General features: G+C 40.0%; 1 protein-coding gene across 1 annotated transcript; it reads left to right on the top strand.

Moving 5' to 3' along the window:
* Positions 1-355: 355 nt before the first annotated feature.
* Positions 356-8,726, top strand: LOC125384135 (ras-interacting protein RIP3-like). The gene is made up of 8 exons (XM_048402568.1): positions 356-610; positions 898-1,011; positions 1,791-1,892; positions 3,780-3,808; positions 4,602-4,827; positions 5,114-5,177; positions 8,265-8,473; positions 8,721-8,726. Exons 1-8 carry the CDS (start codon positions 356-358, stop codon positions 8,724-8,726), a joined length of 1,005 nt encoding a protein of 334 aa, XP_048258525.1.
* Positions 8,727-23,387: the final 14,661 nt, after the last annotated feature.

The following is a 23,387-nucleotide window of genomic DNA, read 5'->3' as shown; positions in this document are numbered from 1 at the left end:
GGTTCAGGGAGCAGCCATTTAATTTTCAGGGAGGTAGGGGGTGGGGAGTTTTCATATAATAATCAAGCCCCTATATTACTGAAAATATATAAGGTGTCCTTTTTTGTATTGACGCATCAAGATGTCTGTGTTGAGGTTTGTTTTGGAACAACTATTGGGGTTTCTAAACATTAAATAATATGAGGGTCTCAAAAATCAAAATCCACCCCCACACCCCTTTGAAAATCAAATGGCTGCCCCCTAATAGCTCACTTTAAAACACAGATACTTCCCCAGGACTGTCACGATTGTCGTTTATCGCTTCGTTCTTACGCTTTTCGCAAATTTGTATCATTGTCATTATTTACTACCAGGTATGTCGTCTTTCTTTAGATCGCTCGGGTTGATGCAGCAGCCATCCCAGGGACCCCCGGCTTTGCAACCACCCCAGGGACCCCCGGCTATGCAACCACCGCAGGGACCCCAGCTTGTGCAGCCGACGCAGGCACCACAGGCGACTGTTGCTAACCAGACGCCCTCGTCGTCGACCCCTTTTGCCACCCCGATGTCATCTACACCCGCAGTCACAGTGGCAACACGTCAACGAGGGCCGGCGCCGGCCCCAATGAATGTGAGCAAACAGTTGTTTTTTGTATATATTTTCTGATTCAACCCATACAACCCGTTCTACTCGTGTGTGTAATATGTATATAATGATTGTGTTTCGTTCTCCAAAATAAATCAACGTGAGGAATCGAACATCGATCAGCATATTTATGCGTACACTTTAACAACCAGGCTACCCTACCGCCTATTATATGTTGTGATTCAGTTATATCGTATATGTACTTACAATTTGAATATATAAGTGAAATATTTATATTTACAATTGGCTGACATCCTAATTTATTGTGGCAGCTTGTCGAGGCCGAGCTGCTCCGGTTGAGGGAAGAGAACCGGCGACTCCGGGAGGAGAACCGCGAGGTTAAGGAGGAGAATCGCAAGATTAAGGAGGAAAACAGAATACTGAAGGTAAATTAAGTCAGAAACAAGAATGAATTCAGGTTTAACACAAATGTGAACAGCATAATAGTCTTGTGGTGGCGTGACACCTTGATGTTGACACAGGCCGTAAATACAGTGTTGGTCATACGTCTTCTGTCTGCACAATGACGTAATCGAGTCTCTGAACCGCAAGATATTCTCTTCGACTATTAATAGAACTACTAGATGTATTGTAATCAGTTCTCGGAACTTCATATTTATGAAAACGAGAGATGTGCACATGAATTCGTATTCCAGCGTACATGTACTTAGGAAATAAGCTAAGGCAAAATGAAGGTTTTGACATTCAGTTCATAATTCACATTGATTACTAAGCGTTGTTTTATTGTCAGGGTTATACTTTGTTAGACCCGTGAAGATCCGGGGTGGAATAGGTCTTCAGGAACCCATGCTTGTCGTGAGAGGCGACTAAAGATATCGGGTAGTCAAGCTCGCTGACTTGGTTGATGCATGTCATTGTATCCCAATTGCTTTAGATCGATGATCATGATGTCAATCACTGGATTGTCTCGCCCAGACTCGATTGTTTACAGACCCCCGTCATAAAGTTAGTAGTTATATATTCTTGAATATAAATCTTCCTGAAGAAACAAGGTATGTTTTAGGGTCGGTAACAGGCATGCTTACTGGAAAACATTTGTTTGGGCCACCTGGAGTGTCCACGCACGCTGTACAATATGCATAACGAACACGTAAACTGTCTGTGTTCACATGAAGATAATATCAACTCTTACATTCCTTTTTAGGGTTTCCCGTTGACAGCGTCGGCGGCACCCTCCACGTCGGCGACACGCTCCACGTCGGCGACAGTGACTTTAGGCACTTTGGCTTCACAGAGGGGTCCAACTGTGAGTATATTATGAAGTTAATTCTCATTGACAGTGTAAGATTCATCTATTTTGAATAACTCTCTTGCCATGTAGCCACAGATGCCTGAATTAATCGTCCTTGATATTGTAGGGTTCAGCCCCACCATCGCTTTTTCTTCCTTCCCTAAGCATTTCAGTTATACCTCATATTCAACATTCCTGTGCATAACAGTGTTCCACAAAAACATATCTTTGGGATACCGGGATAGAATGGCCCACAGCAACTCATGCTGGTCGTTAGAGGTGACTCAGTGGATCGGGTGATCAGGCTAGGTGACTAATACCCCGTTCACATGCACAACATTTACTAATGTAAGTCATTTTCCACATGTGTAACTATACATACGTGTGTATATGTAAATTAACTATGAGTTCACATGAAAATCAACTAAGGTGTTTAAACAAAGTATGTAAATTGTGTAAGGCACACATATTCGTCAGTCTGTATACGACTTTCAACACGAAACAGGTTGTTTTCCAATCAAAGTTGAATGAGAAGTTACTTCACCGAAAATCTTCGCGTAAAGCAGCATGTGTTTGATTTAAATTGTACACAAAGTTTTGACTCCTTGAAACCAAAAGAAAACACTGTCCGCTCAACTCTGTATATACGATATAAAAGTTGGCAACTGTTGACAATTTGTTTGCTGTTGGCAAAGGACAGATATTAATTAGATTATCCTCTTACGTTAACATAAACGTTCATATTGCAACATATACACACAGTGCAAATTTACATTTGCACCTGCTCCAGAAATGCAAATTTGCTCCTGGTGTAAATATACACAGTAAACGCGTTCACATGACAAGTATACTCACGTAGGTTTTTCTACACACATATGTATAGAGGCGCATGTGAACAGGTATTAATTGATTTCCTGCATCGCATCTCGACGCCGTGGACCGTTGCTCACAATATCGATCACATGGTGATTATATTCGATATTTATTTTTTCGTTGTTTAACTTCTCACTCAGCAATATTCCAGCCACACGTGGTCCAAGCATGGTGATCTTCCTTCAGTTGTTGGCGATGTATGGCCTTTTCTAATATTGTACTGTAAAATATACTCTTTAAAAAATGAAACGCAAAGCCAGATTTCATAGAACCTTCATAGTCAGTCGCAAGCTCCAACGTTCATACAGTTTGGCCCTCTCTATATATTTAGGTTCTTTCTCCAATGAACTCACACAATTGTAGTCAATTCTTATAATTTTTATGACACTTTTTTGACCTAAGAGGACGTAGACTTTCATCTATACACAATCATACTTAGTACGTGTGACTTTATGTTAATACGGACAGACATACAACAACCAGATTTACCACGGAATAAAATAGTTCAACAAAACGAGAGGTGACATGAGCTTATGTATGCTTAACAGGAACAACCTTTGTAGTATACTTTTGTCAGTAGTTTCAAATAATATCCTCAGTAGACGAGAAAGGTCTGTTAACAACAAACTCAGTCACAATGACCGCGCGTCGTTATACACTTACATCAAGTACGAGACGTCACAATGCCCGACACGATAAACGTGACTGCAGAGATATCCAAAGTTTTTAATGAACTGGTGACTATTACAAGTGTTCGTCATTACTGATCAATTGGCCGATCACTGAAAGGTGATTGTAAAGATGTGTCGAATAGATACTAAGGTACATTCGTATATTGCTGTAGACTGTTACTGTAGTCTTGAGACGGATCATGTTGATATCATGTTCTTTAAGATGGGTTGTAGCGAGGATATCTTTGAACGGACATGCCATTAAACTCTCTGACCTGTCCCAATGTATGCTAAAACGCTAACTTCAAGATTAAATGGTCTAAATGACAAGAAACAACACTTCTGTATTTATTCGCAGGGGTTCCCCAAGGAATGTGGAAGTAGTCCGTCAGTTTTTTGTTATTTCAGTCAAGAACACAGTATCGTTACAAAACGTATGAACGTCAAATTGTGTAGTTCATACACTTATGAATGTCAATTTCTAGGTCATGTGACCGACCTCTCGTCCTAAATTAAAACATTATAAGTGGTTAGAATGCATGACTTATATACTAAAGTGCTGTGGTTTATGTAACGTGATTGATAATCCTTATTTAGTTACGACTAAGTGGCTCACAAACCGTGTCGAAGACTCTTTAAAGGATAAGTTCCTTCAAGAATAGCGATGCAATATCACATCTGGTTCTATATGAATAATCAAACCTGAGCCCTCCTTTGAGAAATACCACTTACTAAACCAAAACTCATCTTTCCCTCTATCAAAATTTAGAAGTTGTAATCACATATTCCCAGTATGAGTATTGTTGGATGCAGTGTTACATAACATTCAAAGTATGTATACAATTTCATAAATTGTTCTATGAATATCAACTAATGTTAATTTTATCTGTAATCTTGTACTACCGAGTGTGGTTTTGAGTAAATAAATGAATTTGAATCTAAAGATGTTTTCCTTGAAATTGCGGTTTGCCTTAATAAAGTAAACTAATTCTTTTTGAAATGTCAGGATAGTCACTACACCAGAAAATGTAACTAAGACTCAAATATTCGTTTAGAAATCATTGTCTGTGAAACACGTACACTTCCACAAAAGCCAACCCACTCCTCCAAGTAAAAAAAAGTTTAAAGGTATCTTATAATGATATACGTGTTTCTCAATGGGTATTTTTTTTTCTCCCAGACGCAGGCACAAAATAATATCCGAGACCAACGGCTCAGACAGAACACTCAACCAGCAGCGGCAAAGACAGCAGCAACAGCACCAGCAGAGACAACAGGAACAAAGAGAGAGACAGCAGCGACTTGCGAGGGAAAGACAACAGCAGCAACAGCAGCAACAGCAGCAGCAACAACAGCAGCCCTACCAGGACCTGTTGCGCGTTTTGGTGGAGGCACAGAGGACTTCGGTAAGATTTTATTTCATCTATTATAAATTTGAATTTCACAATAATACTGACTTCCGTAATCAAGCATTGTAGAACCACTGGTTTGTAAAGTACCGACTTGCAATATTCCTTAGACACGCCAGAAACTAGGATTGTCAGCACCATACCATGTGCTCGAGGGTTTCACCAAAGTGGTAAGCGTGCATCGTCTATCACTGAGCTTTCCTCATCGTATTATTCCTGGTAAGTGGGACTGTTGAACCCTTGCCTAGAGTAAAGGTGTAAGTATTGTTTTCTTTCATTGCAGAGAAGAGGCCGTGTGCGTAAGCCGGCAGGAATGGTGCAAATGACGCTAGGAGGAGGAATGACTAGTATGTTTGTTTGTTTTGTTTTATTTTAATTCAATTCAAAATATGATATTACAGAGTAGTACATTCAGTAGCACGTCATGTCGTATATTTGTTAGGTGGAGGTTACATGCCTATACAGCAGACAGCAAAAATTAAGTTGGCTACAGATGGGTTGTCACACAGAACGTGTTATGTTATTCCATGTGTTAAGCCCATTCTCGTCCTCCGCCCTGATATCAGTCGAATAATGCTATACAAGCACAATGCCCAACTCACTCACCCACACTTCCCCCAGTGAAGAGGCGACTAACATGATCAAGTGGTGAGGATCGTTAACTTGGTTGATGAATGTCATCGTATTCCAATTGTAGAGATCGATGAGCATGAAGAGTCACTGGATTATCTGGTCCAGACCCAATTATTTACAGACCGCCGCCATAGCTGGAACATTGCTGAGTGTGGCGATAAACAGACAAACAAACATTTCACGGAGTTCACCCTATATTACTAATACTGCTACAACTACTGCTTCTTCTACATTCTCTCGGGGTGACTGTCCCAGGGCAGACGAGGTAACCCAGTACCTAAATTATACTTGCTGTCGAATACATTCAGGGCCAGTTACAAAGTGTGATTGTGCCCGCGTTGATCATTCTACCATCCCACCGACCCCTGTTTCAATGGCAGTCAAATATTTGCTGACATATTGCTGAAATATGAGGGAGTGACTGATGCAGAACGCCAGTCTACATGCAATGGTAATTCTGCCTCACTTACACATCTCAGATGCCTATAATCGTGTGTTAGATTCCTGATATGCCCTGATCATCTTTCTAGGTTTATCGGCATCACACCAAAGTAGTAAAGTTTAAAACCTGCATTACTGCTCGCTTTCCTCGAAGATGAAACTGGTTTGTTCACTGAGAAAAATACCGCACCATGTGTTAACATGAATTTGATTTTATATGGAATTGGTGTGTCAAACAATACACTGTTGACATCAACTGAAATCAGTAAAAGTGTGGATTTATGCAGGATTAAAAAAAGCGAATCAAATAGTAAACTCTGAATGCATGCTGAATATAATACGGTGAAACGTTTATTAGCTTGTTTGATATGTGCTGAAATATATTCACATTTGTCAAGCAGTCGTTTCAAATATGTCTTTAAATTGACATTTTGATTTGCAAAGTTATTGTTTCTAAAGGCGGTGTTGGTAGATTCTTGAAGATGTAGATAAGTCTTTACATTGAACAAGTAACGGGTGTTTCCACGCTAGTGCTTTAATTGGTTGTTTCTACACATGTCACTGAACTTTCTCCTTACCGCTTCAGGCGTGGTTACAAGGGAACAGCAAATGTTTATAAGAAAAAGGCGACGATAGACGCTGTCACTAGATGCCATCCATGTGCAGTTGCACAAGCCTCAGCATCACCATCCAGCAGCCACTGGTCTCTCCATCAACCATACAGCAATCAGTTCCTCCTTCAACGAAAGCGACCACGTCAACCTGGTGTTACCGCTCCAGATGCAGTACGTAAACAGAAGCCATAGACCAATAATTTATGTCATAGAAATTAATGCTTTCCGGCAAACATTGTTACCATCATATGGAATCAAGTTTTAACTTCTACTTCATATCCCACTGTAACAGCTTTGTCAGTATATGCATTCCCCATACTCGACCTTCCACTATCAACAACTTCGATAAGGACCATGCACACGCGAATAGATCGTCATATATGTTTTATAAACGTTACTAAATAATTCTGAAATTAACAAAAACACTGTTTCTTTTCCAGGTGGTGGTCACGGCTAGCTTCAACACCCTCAGCTAATAACACCGCTTCATGTGCAGGAATTGACACCCTCTCATATACTCTGAATACTTCAACGATAAGATACATGGATATAAAGTATTTCAGAAACCTACACATACCAAGCATAATCCAAAGATGACAACTTAGCATGTTGGAGTTATCAGGAACTGTATTTGTTTATGGACATTGGTACAGCGTCCTGCTTTTGTCACGATCGTCCACTTACAACTCCTTGATGTTCATGTGTACCTCCCAGATGACTCGGCAGCTCTTAGGTGTTGAGGGTTGTTTCATGTTTCATGGCTCATATTCCTACCTGAAACACCCGCTAACACCTTCCAGTTGAACGATGACTCGGTTGTATTCACAAGCATCTTGTCTGGAACTTGTATTTGGATATGTTTGTACTCACGTTGAAATGGGCGTGTCAAATTTCTCTCTCTCAAAATACCTTTTGGTTAAATCATCTCCCAGATAATATATATTATATCCTTGATACTATGAGTTGAAGAGGTCTCTTCCTTGACATGTGCGGTGTTGTAGTAGGATGTTGGCAGTATCAGTCTACCAGTAAGATGGATTTTGAAAGGGAGAAAGTGACAAGGTGAGTTTCAAACTGCACCCATTTTGATAGTTACAATACAGGACTCGATTATAGACACTATTCCAAACTACTTCCTCAAGACATTCGGGACCTACAGCCTTCCTTTCTTAAGGAGTAGAAGTCCGCCTATCTGTCTTTTCATTTACATAACACACCTTCTGTTCTCTGCTCACTAGTAACATTCGAACAATTTGTAAATGGATTAAAGTTTGTTAATTGTATGTGAAGCAGGCGCATGACCTCTCGTCCAAGAGGAACTGTTCTGATACATACACATGCTATTGTCACCCCTCGATATATTTTGGTGAAGGGGTGACTATAATTATGAGCTTGAGTATATATTTTTTCGATTCAGAAATTATGCAATCACAATAACATAAATTGACGACATGTGCAACGAAGGACTGTCATTCAGTGAACTTATGCAGAGTATAAACGCGTATCAAATCGAAGACTCAATATATGTCGAGTACGATGACGTTTATTTTATGTGTTGAAATAAGTCAGTAGTCAATCAGTCGTTCTAGATATAAAACGTTCAATTAAGAATACAATTTCCAAAGATACTTGCAGAAATATATATGTGTGTGTTACAAAAGGAGAAACTAAGACGTTCGACAAGTAACATATGTTCGTATTCGTAACATATGGCGTTTGTGTTAACACAAATCATTTCCACTTCAGGTGTCATCACCAAGTACCAGGACGAATTTATTCGAAACAAGCAGCGCGGAAAGATCACCTGCCTCAGGGCTATCCTCTACTGCCATTTTGTCTCAGTTGCCATCCTGTCTCAGTTGCCATCCTGTCTCAGTTGCCATCAGCCTCAGTTGCACCTTTACCGTCAGCGACCACATCAACCACATGAACCTGGTCTTGCCTCTCCAGACGCTGTAAGTAAGACTGAAGTTCATGTAACAAATCATGTATACCAAAGGAATTAATTCTTTATGAATAGAAATTTCTGCTCTATATCTCACTTGGGCAGCTGGCATGTTAGAGCCTGCATCCCCGATATACTCCCATCCACTATCATACAAAACATTAATAAGGTCCACACTCATGTAAATTGATCGTGATGTTTGTTTATAAAGGTCACTGAATAATTCTGAAATAAACTGAATTATGTTTCTTCTTCAGGTTTGATGACAAGCTACCTTCTCCAAAACCTCTGCCAATCACACCACTTAATGTGCAGGAATTCATACCCTCTGATATACTCGCCAAGTCCGTGATAAATTGATCCGTATAAGTGTAGATATCAACACTTTTATGTTGTCTTGTTAACTTGGACGACCAGATAATGAGTCGTGAAAGTACACAAAGTAGTTCGGAAATCTGAATCTGAACATGATCATGATCCAAAGGTTACAACTGAACATGTTGGTCTTATCAGCACCTGTTGTGTGTAATTCTGGCACGATCGTCCACCAACAAGTCCGTGATGGTGTCCATGTGTACCTCCAGATGACTCGTCAGCTTTGAGGTGTTGAGGGTTGTTTCATGTTTCATGGCTCATATTCCTACCTGGAACATCCGCTAACATCTTCTAGTTGAACGATCACTCTGTTGTATTCACAAGCATCTTCTCTGTACTTGTATTTGGTGAACGTATTTAGTCAGGAAATTGTTTGAATGATTTTGAAACAGGAAGTTCTTACTCATCGAAATGAACGTGTCAGATATCGCTGCTATGTCAGTAGAAATATCAAATTGACTCAACTCAACAAAGTATTTCAGATATAATTCTTCATACTATGAGTTAAAGACGGATATTCCTAATCATGTGCGGTGCTATATGATAATGGCATTGAGGGCTACCGTTTTGCTCAACTGTGAGGTTGGCCTGGGGAGCTGTCTGTCAAGGGGATGTAAACACATCTGTCTACCAGAAAGATTGATGTCTGCTGGACGGAAAACAATGCCAAGGTGAGTTTCAAACTGAACCTATTCGATGGCTACAAGTATGAGACTAGCTTACAGACAGGCTGTTTCAAACAACGTTCTTTAGAAGTAAGAGTCTTTTCCTTTACAGAACACACCTCAATTCTAAATAATTATTCATGTGTTTATGACATGACATCTGATCAGTCTGTACATATTCAGGTACCCCTGGCACATCTGCCCACTACACCCGTCTACCACGCCTGTCTCAGCTCTTGTCTGGGTGAGTATCTGGTCACTGGGTTTAACTGAATACGCAATGAAGACAATAGACATCTAGACACATCTCTATCGTACACTACAACCCTGTCATATATCCGTAGGCGAGTAATATCAAGATAGTAATATAGAATATCATCCATAAGGGCAAGGACATTGTTGCAAATATCTTCATTAATTTTCACTGAACATGACATTTCTTATTCCCTGTGTCATCCCATTATTCCATTGTTTTCAAAGGGTACAACAGCAACGTCACGTCCACATCAACACATTGTGTGTATATACTTACTGATGACGTGATCATTTTTTAAGACGTCAGTCTGTTTAATTTTATGTGACGTAGTTTCAAAAATGGATCAACTGAGTTGATGTCTCCACTATAGTCTGGAAGTTAATTTAAGGTACCGACGTTTACTACAATATCTGAAAAAATATTGGACCTACTCCAATCAACTCATTGAACTCTCATAAAAACACATGCTCCCCTGCACATCCCTTAGGGGCATCTCAAAACAGAATAGGAAATAAAAGTTAGATTTCTTTGATAAGAAAGTTGTCAGGGACGTGATTCGGAAAATACGAAAACTAAAACAAATTCTCATTACAGAGCATGACTTAGATATTTCCAAATGGACCAAAAAGACGAAAGGGTCGAAACTAGCAATGTGTGAACAACCAGATATCATTCTTTTGCGTATCAATTATTTGCGCACTATTAAAAAGAAACGAGAAGGCTATGAGCCTGTCTATTTGGACGAAACCTGGGTTAACGCCTGCCACACAGCGGCTTACCAGTGGTCTCACCCAGATACCAGAGAGCCATAGCGCAAGATCCCCCCTGGTAAAGGGGAGCGCCTGATTGTCCTCCATGCAGGCTCCCACAGAGGTTTCCTCCCTGGGTGTGATCTAGTGTTCAGATCCAGATCAACAGATGGCTGAGACTGCCATACCGAGATGAATAGTCAGGTTTTCACTGCGTATGTTGAGGAGCAGCTCCTCTTAGCACTCATTGCTCGGCCCACGAAAGCCAAAAGAACTGACTACTACCAACTGGTTCTTCAGAACAAACCCCCGCCCTCTTATTTGATTGACAACATGTTGAGAGAACACGGTCACGAAGTGCTTAGACTTCCTCCTTACCATTGTGACTTGAATCCCATCGAACTAATCTGGGGTGATTTGAAAAATATGGTCGCACGGCAAAATAAGACCTTCAAGCTTGCCGACGTCAAGCAGATTGTCTTGAAAGGGATGGGAGAAATTACGATGTACAGATGTTGGGCAAACTGTGTCCAACATGTTATCAAAGTTGAGGAAGAGTATTGGAAACAAGACTGTATCCGACCAGATACTGTCCAGCCTGTTGTTGTTCATTTAGGTGACAGCACAGACTCCGAATCTGACGAGGGCATTTCGTGGAACCAAGAATAGTGCAATACATATACCCCTGTTTCACTACGACATGTAATAGCCCGAATTACTACGGATATGAATTCTTACATATGCGTACATATTCTTAATCATTTCTTAAGAATCTTAAATATATCTTATTTTATTCCAAAACATTCTTGTAGTTCGTGGGATTCCTGAGAAAAAATTTGCTTATCAAAGAATTTCTAGGAATCGTCTACGAATTTCAGGTTTGTGCTTTGTAGTACATGTCGTAATCGGATCTTGTCCACTTTGTGCAATTCTTGGCTCAGAATTTGATTCTCTTTCACCCGAAACAGCCCCGAAAGTCTCGAATCATCTACGAAAATATTAAAATATTTTCTTCGAAACCATAAACCAATGATTTGTCTAAATGAATAATTACGTATGATATATTAAACCTAATAACATGATGCATGAAATATAATAATGTGGCAAGGAATGATACATTGAAGTCAATAACACTGACCTGAAAAAGAATGCAAAAATAATTGGATAAATATTATTAAATAACTGCTTGATACGCCCAACGCTAACACCGTATTCGTGCGTGAGTGATTCCCGTGCAACCTTTCGAGTTGATTGGTTCAACTGTGTCATAAAGACCTGTGACGCAGGGGTAGCATTATGCAGATGGCTGTTACAATGAATGCTCGTTCCACCCGTGACGAACAGGTCTGGTTGTTGATGAAATATAGTGATAGCTAAATAGACAGATTTTTTATTCATGCACCGATTGTCTTTAAATGTAATATCCAGTTATGTACGACTGTTTAATAGTCTCATACCAACTTTGATTGGAGTAGGTCCAATAGCTTTTCAGATATTGTAGTAAACGTCGGTACCTTAAATTCACCTCCAGGCTATAGTGATGAAGAAACACGTTTTTTCCTGTAATGACTGTCCTAATAAATAGAATAGCCTACTCGCTTCACAGAAGGCAGGTTTATATGTCCCATGTAAAATACTGAACGATGTCAAGGATCGGGACAAATTAATTCACTCAGGACAGGTAATCCGTCGGTCCTGCTGCAATGATCTGTTTAATGTTTCGGTGTGGATAATACAGATATAAATATATACATGAATATATACATGGATGATCTTTCTCCAACAGGCATTTCGTCCGAATAACGATGGACTAGTTTGGACTCTCCCAGCTGTATGAACTCCCAAGGACTGGAGTGGCCCAACAGCCATGCTGCTTCTTCCTGTGATTGTCACACAAAAGACAACACGACAATCAGTATGATCATGTTCACCACACTGTAGTTGTAACTGTATCATATTGTCAGAACCCTTGGTAACAAAGTCTTTCATTAATTCAACTTCCTTCGCCTTGATCAGTTAATATTGTCTTCAATGTCACCTGGTTTTTAAGTACAAGTACTTCTAACGTCAGTGCATGGGTGGATTTAAAGCGACACCAACCTTATGGTTTCGTACCACCATCACTACATAGCATGTAACCAACTCTGCTAAGGAAAATGTATTAAATGTATATTGTATTACAACTTATTTTGGCCTCAGGAGGATGGATATATACAGGCGTAGTTGAGCCATGCTACCCTGGATATATACATTTGACTAGCATTCTAAATAAACAATCTTTCATATTTTGCCTAAGAATTAGAATTCAAAGCTACCAAAGGTCAGTGTTCAGACCTGTTGGGGTGCAAATTTCCGCCCTTGTTTCATATAAATTTCGAAATCTTTTTTTTTCGGCCTGCCAGAATGAATATATACATATGTGGCTGAGCCATGCTGCTCTGGATGTATTCATTTGAAGCCTTTAAAACATATCTAGGGATCGGTCAAAGATCAGTACATCAAGGGATATCAAACCCAAGTCAAGGTGTCGGTTTCAATCAGAAGGTTCAACAGGTCTGGGTCACCATTTGTCGTGGTCATTGAATATTCCAATGCTATTAATTACAATAACCACTGTGCTAGACTGTCACCTCAGGTAACACGTTCAAGGTGTTTGCTGGCTTGGGTTCGATCCCTCGCATGCTCACAATGTTTTCTGCTGTTCTGATCTTCCTGAATACTGCCGAAAACTTCAAAATCCACAAACCTGTGATGAACATGTTCTATGCATATATTCTGTTACCTTCGTTGTTTCTGCGTGAGTCTCTGCATGAGTCTCTGCATTTTGAAATGTTCAGCAACCCATGCTTGTAATAGACGACTAACGGAATTGGGTGGTCACGATCTCTGACTTGGGATACATTGACGTGCTTCTACCAATTGCGTAGATCGATGCTCTTGGATCAATTCATGGACTGTCTGGCCAATACTTGATTATTTCCAGACTGCTGTCATATAGTTTGAGTATTGCTGAGTGCGGTGTGAAACATTTGGATGTGTAAATTTGTGCTTTCTTTGTGTTCTTCTCTATTATAACATTTGTAAAATATTTTTGAATAAAGTTTTAGAATTGGCTATATCGTGTTGTCACCTGGTGTTGCTGCAATGTCCTGTCACGTCGCTTTGTTGTGCCTGGATCTGCTGATCATGGTTCGAATTCCAGATTCCTGTTTGTAAGCACCACGCCCGTGCTGACTAGTTTTACCAGTGCTTGTAGGACCTACACTTTCTTGATTTCCTCCCACATGTTGTTGACACGTTGTGGTACAACTGCAATACTGTTCCAAATGGCCTGAAAGTCCGAGTGGGGTACCTTACTACAAAGGCAAATGTTAAAATAAATGTGGCAAATTACATTCCTCCCAAAATCAGCAAAGTAGACAACCGGCTCTGAAATGCTGAGCGACAAAAGAAATGCGAATAATAAAATAGATGAATGAACCAAACATCAACGTTGTGCAGCAGTTAAGGCTAATGACAGGGGCACACGATGATAAATGCTATCTGACTCCTTCCTTCCCAACTCTTGCCATTCCGACACAAGCCAAAAAGAGACTGGTGTCGCTTTGAAGGAAAGCACATTGGCATAAACACCAGTGTTGCTTCAGACAAGAACGATACTTCTATCCAAGCGTAGAACAAAAACATACATTTTTCTTAAAGTACATAAGCATGCAGTTCAACTCATTTATTCATGTTAAGATTCAGATTACAAATTAAAATTTTAAAATTAGATGAAAAGAACTGACAATCTTATATTCAAACACATTGGGGATTGAGAGTTAGACTTGGGCTCCATTAAGCTTTGCTTGTCGTTTAAGGTAACCTATTTGATCGAGTGTTCAGGCTCCGTGACTCTGTTGATTGCATGTCAAAATATCCCGATGGCATGGATACCTCACACTATCAATTACTGTTCGTTGAATTCATCATCTGTAGTTGGCAACGTATCCAGTTCACATGTCCCAAAATCTCTATACCAAGCTGAAGGTCATCTTCCGACAGGCATATAAATGTTACAAGTTCAATATTTTAGAATAGGATAATATATATACATGTATGTTTAGATAGGAGGAAAAGTTTTCAAATGACGGGGTATCTTTTAAATCTCGACAATGATGACGAACAACGACCGTCCAAGTCATTCGAATACTGGCCACGTTTCCTCGTGATCGAGACTCATGACAAGACGCCTTTGAAACTTAACCCCTTTGCGGTTTCAAAAGGTATACATGGTATAGCAGGTGAGGTGAAAAATATCAAAAGATTGCGTTCAGGTTCTTTACTTGTAGAATGTCATAGGAAACAGCAATCCACCAACCTCTTGTCAACCGATGTGTTTGTAGGAGTCCCGGTTTCGGTCTCACCTCACAAAACCCTTAACACCAGCAAAGGTATTGTGAGAGACCGGGATAGGCTGTTTGCTGACATGTCAGAAATAGAAATTGTCTCAGAAATGAAGGAACAAGGAGTAACTTTTGTTAAACGTTTCACGACCCGTAAAAACTCAGAAACCTTTCAAACAAATACCTACCTCTTTTCGTTTTCGTCTCCAAGTGCGCCGAAATCAATAAAGGCAGGATACTGCAATATCACTGTTGATACCTACATTCCCAACCCACTGAGATGTTTCAAATGCCAAAAGTTCGGCCATGGTGTAAATACATGTACATTGTCCGTAACGTGTGATCACTGCAGTGAGACTACTCACGTGACGGAAGATTGTGACTGTTATCATAAAAAGTGCACCAATTGTTCGGGAAATCACTCTTCTTTTTCAAAAAACTGTCCAATTTTGAAGCAACAAATGGAAATTAATAAAATCAAATTCACTAGAAACATCAGTTTTGCTGATGCTAAAAAACTTGTACAAAACACAGAACCAAAAGAAACCTATGCCTCAATCATCAGGACACCAACTCAAACAACCCTGAAAGAAACCACTTCACCTGTGCAGACGTTGTCCATGTCCTGCCAAACGGACTTGACATGGGTCAACACCGATCTTCCTCAAGTTCTCACACCCGTACAGTCTACTCAGACAGCAGAACTACTTCCTCCCACACCGATACCAGCTCAAGCTCTCACACAATCATCTTCGTTATCTCAGGAACATTATTCATCTAAATCGGTTCTAAAACCTACATCTGAGACCAGTGTGATACACGTTGAAAAAACTATACTCAAACCGCCTTCAGAATCGTCTAAAAAATATCAAAGTGGCAGACCCTCGAAAGGATCTGACAACCAAATCAAATTGTATAACAAGTTTGGATCCCTCGAGGACATGGATGTGTCAGAAAACATCCTTCATCGGACGAAAAGCTTGTCACCTTCAAGGAAGGTAAGGGGTAGATCCCCAGTCCACCCACCAAAAAGATAGGTCTTTCTGATAATATTATACAATGGAATTGTAGAGGACTAAGGACTAATTTTAATGAACTACAGCTATGAGTCCAAGATTTGAAACCATCAGCTTTCTCTTTGCAGGAAACATATCTAAAACCGACAGATAATTTTGACTTACGTCAGTTTAATGCATATCATTATTTTTCTTCTCCGGGTGACAGGGCCACTGGAGGTTCTTCAATCCTTGTGAGGCAGAATGTAATCCATAGCCCTGTTACACTCAAAACTAATCTACAAGCCGTTGCAGTTCGAATTACTTTACACGTTGTTTTTACTCTGTGTTCATTGTACATACCGCCTTCATCAACTCTCAGGCTGTCAGATCTTCAAGCTCTCTATGATGAACTACCTAAACCCTGTGTAATAATGGGTGATCTAAATGGCCACAACCCATTATGGGGTGGTACAAACACTAACACAAAAGGTAAGATTCTTGAAGATTTCGTATCTAATAATGACCTCTGTATTTTTAATGATGATTCCCACACTTATCTCCATCCTGCAACTGGCACATACTCTTCTTTAGATTTATCTCTAACTGATTCATCTCTACTCAACGAATTCGATTGGTCAGTTCACAACGACCTTTGTGGAAGTGACCATTTCCCTACTATCCTTTCACCAATAGATCCAACTGATATTCCACCTTCAAAGAGATGGAATTTTACAAAGGCTAACTGGCCTTTATTTCAGACGTTATGTTCACATAAACTTCAACCTGAGTTTTTCAGTGATCTTACCGATCCTATTCAGGTGTTCTCTGACGTTTTAAATGAAATTGCTGATGAATGTATACTGAAGTCCTCTACAAATCCACATATCCGAAAACCATGGTTTAACACCAATTGTAAACAAGCTAGGAAAGCTAGAAAAAAGGCAGAGATATATTTCCGCCGTCACCCAACTGTCCACAATCTAAATAAATTTTAAATTTTAAATGCAAAAGCTCGTCGTACTTTCAAACAAAATAAACGCCAATCTTGGCGCAATTATGTATCTAAAATAAATTCCCGAACACCCATGTCTAAAGTTTGGAATATGATTCAAAGGATTAAAGGTAAAGGCTCAAAATCTAGTGTTCCCCCTTTTCAAGACGGTGACACATTAATAACTGATTAATGTGATATAGCCAATAAATTAGGAGAAATTTTAGCAAAACATTCATCCTCATCAAGGTATACCCCCAAATTTCAGAAATTTAAAGATCAACAAGAAAAAAAGGAAATTAATTTTAACAGTGATAATGGTGAGGATTATAATGAAATATTTTCCATTCATGAGCTGCATACCGCCTTAGGGCAAGCTCATGATACTGCTACCGGTGCTGATAATATCCATTATCAGTTACTAAAACATTTACCTGATTCATGTTTAGAGACTTTGTTGACTATATTTGACCATATTTGGACAACGGGTAATTTCCCTTCATCGTGGCGAAATGCTTTCATAATTCCAATACCGAAGCCTGGCCGTGATCACACTGATCCAAGTAATTATAGGCCTATATCACTTATTCGCTGTGTTTGCAAGACAATGGAACGAATGGTCAACAACAGACTTGTATGGTACTTAGAAACAAATAATCTTTTAACACATATTCAATGCGGTTTTAGGAAAAACAGAAGTACCGTTGACCATTTGGTTAGATTAGAGACATATGTGAAAAATGCTCGAATAAATAAACAACATGCTGTATCTTTCTTTTTCGAGAAAAAGCCTATGATACAACCTGGAAACATGGTATTTTAAAAGATCTTCACGGGATGGGATTGAGAGGCCGTTTGCCATCTTTTATATCTCGGTTTTTAACAGATAGAAATTTCCAGGTACGTGTGGGATCCACTTTGTCTGATTTTTACGATCAAGATCAAGGTGTACCCCAAGGCAGCATCTTATCAGTAACGTTGTTTAGTATAAAGATAAATAGTTTAGCTAAGGTTTTGATTGACTCTGTTGATGGGTCGTTATTTGTTGATGATTTTAATATTTCATGTCGAGGTAAAAATATGCACACGATTGAAAGACAGTTACAACTTTGTCTAATTAAAACCAATGTTTGGGCAGAGCAGAACGGCTTTAGGTTTTCGAAAACTAAAACAAATTGTATCCATTTCTGCCGAAAATATAAACCACATAAGGACCCAGAATTACATCTAGCTGGAACTCCAATTAAAGTCGTAAAAGAAGCTAAATTTTTGGGAATTATTTTTGATCATCACCTTACGTTTTTACCACATATTAAATATTTGAAAGCTAAATGTCTGAAGGCACTAGATTTATTAAAGGTCGTTTCTAATTCCAAGTGGGGAGGAGATCAAACGACCCTCCTTCACTTATATAGATCACTTGCCCGTTCTAAGCTCGATTATGGCTCCATCATTTATGGTGGAGCCTGTAAAAGCAACCTTAAATTACTCGACCCCATACATCACCAGGGTCTGAGGCTTTGCCTTGGATCTTTCAGAACTTCACCGATTGACAGTCTATATGTTGAGGCCGATGAGCCATCCCTGAAACAACGCCGTATCAAACTTTCTCTACAGTACATCACAAAATTATATTCCAATCAGTCTAACCCTGCATACAATTGTGTATTTAATCCTCTTTATGAGGATCTGTACAGTAAGAAGTCCTCTCTTATTCCGCCTCTTGGAATAAGACTAAAACCTTTTATTTCTGCTGCTGATATTAAACTTGAAATTATATCTCCTTTCCGCCTGCTTTCGTCTCCTCCTTGGCAATTGGTAAAGCCACAGGTGGATATTACCTTATCTAAACTAAAGAAATCTGACACTAATCAATTACAATATCAACAAGAATACAATCAGTTAAGGTGTAAATATGATACTTATAAATCTATTTTTACTGATGGATCCAAGGACGGTGATGCTGTTGCCAGCGTCACCGTCATTGGATCCAAAACTATATCAACTAGATTACCAGATGAATCTTCAATTTTTACAGCAGAATCAAAGGCCATATTAACTGCTGTAGAATATATAAATAACCAATCTAAACATAAAGGATTTATTATATTTTAGACTCCTTATCCTGTCTTCAGGCTATTAAAAATACATCGTGTCAGCATCCAATTTTACTCGACATCATAGAACTACATAATAACCTTGCGACTGGCCAGTATGACATCGTCTTTTGTTGGTTACCCAGCCATGTTGGAATTGTTGGTAATACAATGGCTGATGCTGCTGCTAAAGCAGCACTCAACAAATCTGTGACACCACTTCTGATACCATACAGTGATTACAAACCTGTCATTAGATCTTACATCAAAGATCTAATGCAGAAGAAGTGGGACACCCAAGTGGGTATAAATAAATTACATGCAATAAAAGCAAATATCGGTTATACCTACTTGGGTTGTCAGTCCAGATTTGAAGAGGACATTTTAAGACGATGTCGTATTGGCCATTCGCGTTACACTCATGAATATATTCTAAAAGGTGAAGATCCTCCATTCTGCATCCCTTGTGATGAAAGAATCACAGTCAAGCATGTCCTGCTTGACTGTGTTGATTTTTCCATCACAAGGGATAACTATTTCAAGTTTAAATCTATGAAGGATCTTTTTAATACTATTAGTTCTCAGGCACTCGTGAAGAGCAACCTCCTCGTGGTGAGTGCTGGGTAGCGCTAATAGCTCTTCCCCCGTGTGGAACCATGGTAGAATATTTCCACAGCACCCCATTGCTGGTCGTAAGAGGCGACCGAATTGGGCAACCTGTTTGCCGTGGGTTGCGCCCCTGTGTCGGTGGAGGAAGGGAGTCTGGTGGTTGAGCGCACTGGTTTTCTGGAACTGTGTTCCTTTGCCCAACACACCACTTTGACCCTAACTTCACCTAGACGGGTGGTAGAATGGGCCCGGTTCTATCAATCGGCTGGTCATGCCATGCCCTGTGTATGGAAAACATTGATGTCATTCATGTTTTGTATTTTTTGACACCTGTAAATGAATGTTCTCATTGGAAATTATATGTACACTTTTGCCTAGAGTCCCATGCCAGAAGGCGGTGGCTCATGGGCCAATCTGGTGATGTTGACCTCCAAACTCAATATGTATCCAATTTCTTGTCATGGGCAGAACCAGCCTGGCACTTATTTTGGTATACAGATATTGCTGTTTGTGTCATATTTTCTGGAGTATAACAACCCTGTAGCCCTGGTGTTTGCATCTTGAAGATCCGTTGCATGGCAACACTGTCTATTATGATACTCCATGGTGGCTGGGGAGCAGGGTTGCTGAATCACTTCAACATAATCATGGCTCACTCACAATCTGGTTCAAAAAGACGCCATTTAGACTCAAGTTCGTCCGATGACGCTGATACTCTTCCACCTGATTCCTGGGCTCGATTCCTTGTGATCGAAGCCACAGATCATGAACCGCTAAAGCTGAATCCCTTTGCTATATCCAAAGCCATTCATGGATATTGTGGAGAAGTTAAAAATGTCACACGTTTGCGTACTGGATCTCTTCTGGTGGAATGTTCGAGGAAACAACAATCCCTCAATTTTATTATCAATTAAACAATTTGCTAATGTTGAGGTTTCTGTTTCAAAGCATAGGACATTGAACTCTTGGCGTGGCATTGTTCGCGACAGGACATGCTCCCTTTCAGACATGACGGAAGATGAAATTGTTTCCGAACTCAAATATCAAGGAGTACAAGCCGTCAAACGTTTCACCCGAAAGGATGAGTGAGTGAGTGAGTGAGTGAGTTGGTTTAAACGCCGCTTTTAACAGTATTCCAGTTATATCGCGGCGTGTCAGCTTAATGTGGGAGGAAAGCCCGAAGTGATGCAGGTCTTAGACGTTTACCACTTCGGTGAAACCCACGAGCACGGGTATGGTGCTGACAAACCTAGAAACATAATCGGGGCGAACCGGGATTCGAACCCACAATCATAGGTTTCTGGCGTGCCCAAGGGACGCAACTCTGCACAGCGAATCGCGGCGCCTTAGACGATGCAGGTCTTAGACGTTTACCACTTCGGTGAAACCCACGAGCACGGGTATGGTGCTGACAAACCTAGAAACATAATCGGGGCGAACCGGGATTCGAACCCACAATCATAGGTTTCTGGCGTGCCCAAGGGACGCAACTCTGCACAGCGAATCGCGGCGCCTTAGACGACTAGGCCACCCGTGCCCCCCCCCCCCCCCCCCCCCCGAAAGGATGAAAAATCTAATATTGTCCTAACGAACACATATTTGTTCACGTTTGCTCGTCCATCAGTTCCAACTTCAATTAAAGTAGGTTATGTCAACATCGGAGTGGATATGTATGTCCCCAATCCACTCCGATGCTATAAATGTCAAAAGTTTGGTCACGGTTCGAAAACCTGTAGACGCCCCGTTGTTTGCCATCGTTGTGGTGGCAAACACGAGAGTGCGGAGTGTACTGAAGATCTCAAATGTTCAAACTGCGAAGGCCAACATATGGCCTCTTCCAAATCCTGTCCTGTGTATCAAACTGAGACCAAAATACTGAAACTTAAATGTGAAAAAACATCTCTTTTGCCGATGCTAGAGAGCTTGTTGCCAGTCAGGCAACAGCTCCTTCAACTCTAAATTATTCTGCTGCTGTGTCCAAATCTTCAAAAACATTTTCATCTGTTCTGTGTCAAACCGATTTGACATGGGTCAATTCTGACAGACCTGTTACAAGTGCTTCTGTCCGTGACATTCCAATCTCTGACAGTAAATCCGCATCATCACCATGTTGTGTTCAGGCTGAAACACAGACTTCATCTGAGGCATCTCCTGACGAGCCATCTGTTCAGGAGCGTAAATTATCAAAAAAGCAAAGGCAAAGGTTAAATAGGAAACAATCACCTAGCACCCTCTCTTCTTCAGAAGTGTCTCTTCAGAACTCCTTTAGTGCTCTAGACATGGAGGTGACTCCATCGTTAGGCACTAGTGATAGGAGTTCATCTTCCTCACGTTCACGTGAGAGATCGCCAATCGAGCTACCATGAGTCACTCATCAAATTTAATTCAATGGAACTGTAGAGGACTTAGGAATAATTACAATGAGTTACAACTCTTAATACAGGATTTTAAGCCATCTGCCATATGTTTACAGGAAACATATTATAAGGATACTGACAAATTTGATATTAGAGGTTATACCCCCTACAATGTATTTTCCCCTCCTGGTGCTAAAGCCACTGGAGGTTCTTCAATTCTAATGAAACAGGGCGTCATCCATAGCCCCGTTCAACTTACTACTCCGCTTCAAGCTGTTGAAATCCGTGTGACTTTGCACATTGTTTTTACATTGTGCTCGCTATATATCCCACCATCCTCTTCTCTCCGACAGTCTGAACTTCAAGCTCTCTATGATCAACTCCCAAAACCCTGTATCATTATGGGTGATCTAAATGGGCACAATCCGATTTGGGGAAGTGTTCAGACGAATAATAAGGGGAAACTTTTGGAAGATTTTATTTCTAACAATGACTTATGTATCTATAACGATGGCTCAAACACTTATCTACATCCCGGTACAGGTACCTACTCTGCACTGGATTTATCACTCACTCACTCTGATTTATTAAACGAATTTGAATGGTCCGTCCACGAAGACCTCTGTGGCAGTGATCATTTTCCAACTATTTTAAAATCTGTCTTCCCTTCAGATGTTCCTCCTTCAACAAGATGGAACTTCACTAAGGCCAACTGGCCTTTATTTGAAATGCTTGCATCCAACAAATTAAAACCTGATCTATTTATTAATGCGAATGATCCTGTATAATTTTTTTCAGATGAATTAAACAAAATAGCAGATGAATGTATTCCTAAGTCCTCTACAAATCCACATATCCGTAAACCATGGTTCAATAATGACTGCAAACAAGCTAGGAAGGCACGGAAAAAGGCTGAACACTATTTCCGTCGCCATCCTATGGTCCATAATTTGAATAAATGAAAAATCTTAAATGCTAAAGCCAGGCGTACGTTTAAACAAAATAAACGGCATTCTTGGCAACATTATGTTTCCAAGATAAACTCACGAACGCCCATGTCCAAGGTATGGAACATGATACAAAAAATTAAAGGTAAGGGTTCTAAATGTAGCGTCCACCATCTTAAGAATGGGGATGAACTATTAACAAATAAATCGGATATTGCAAATAAACTAGGTGAAACGTTAGCTAAACATTCTTCTTCCTCAAATTATGTCCCTCAATTCCCAAAATTTCAAAAACAGCAGGAAAGGAAAACTATAAATTTTAAATCAGATAATGGGGAAGATTACAATGAAATATTTTCGATCCATGAACTTCATACAGCTCTTGGACAATCTCATGATACTGCTACAGGAGCTGATAATGTACACTATCAACTCCTGAAGCACTTACCAGAACCGTGTTTAGAAACCCTTTTGTTGATTTTTGATGAAATATGGA

The sequence above is a fragment of the Haliotis rufescens genome, unplaced genomic scaffold (genome assembly GCF_023055435.1).
Source record: "Haliotis rufescens isolate VD_foot unplaced genomic scaffold, xgHalRufe1.0.p SCAF_27, whole genome shotgun sequence".
In the NCBI taxonomy this organism is placed as follows: Eukaryota; Metazoa; Mollusca; class Gastropoda; order Lepetellida; family Haliotidae; genus Haliotis; species Haliotis rufescens.
The sequence above is the reverse complement of the archived record's forward strand: the minus strand, read 5'-3'. Positions and strand labels throughout refer to the sequence as shown.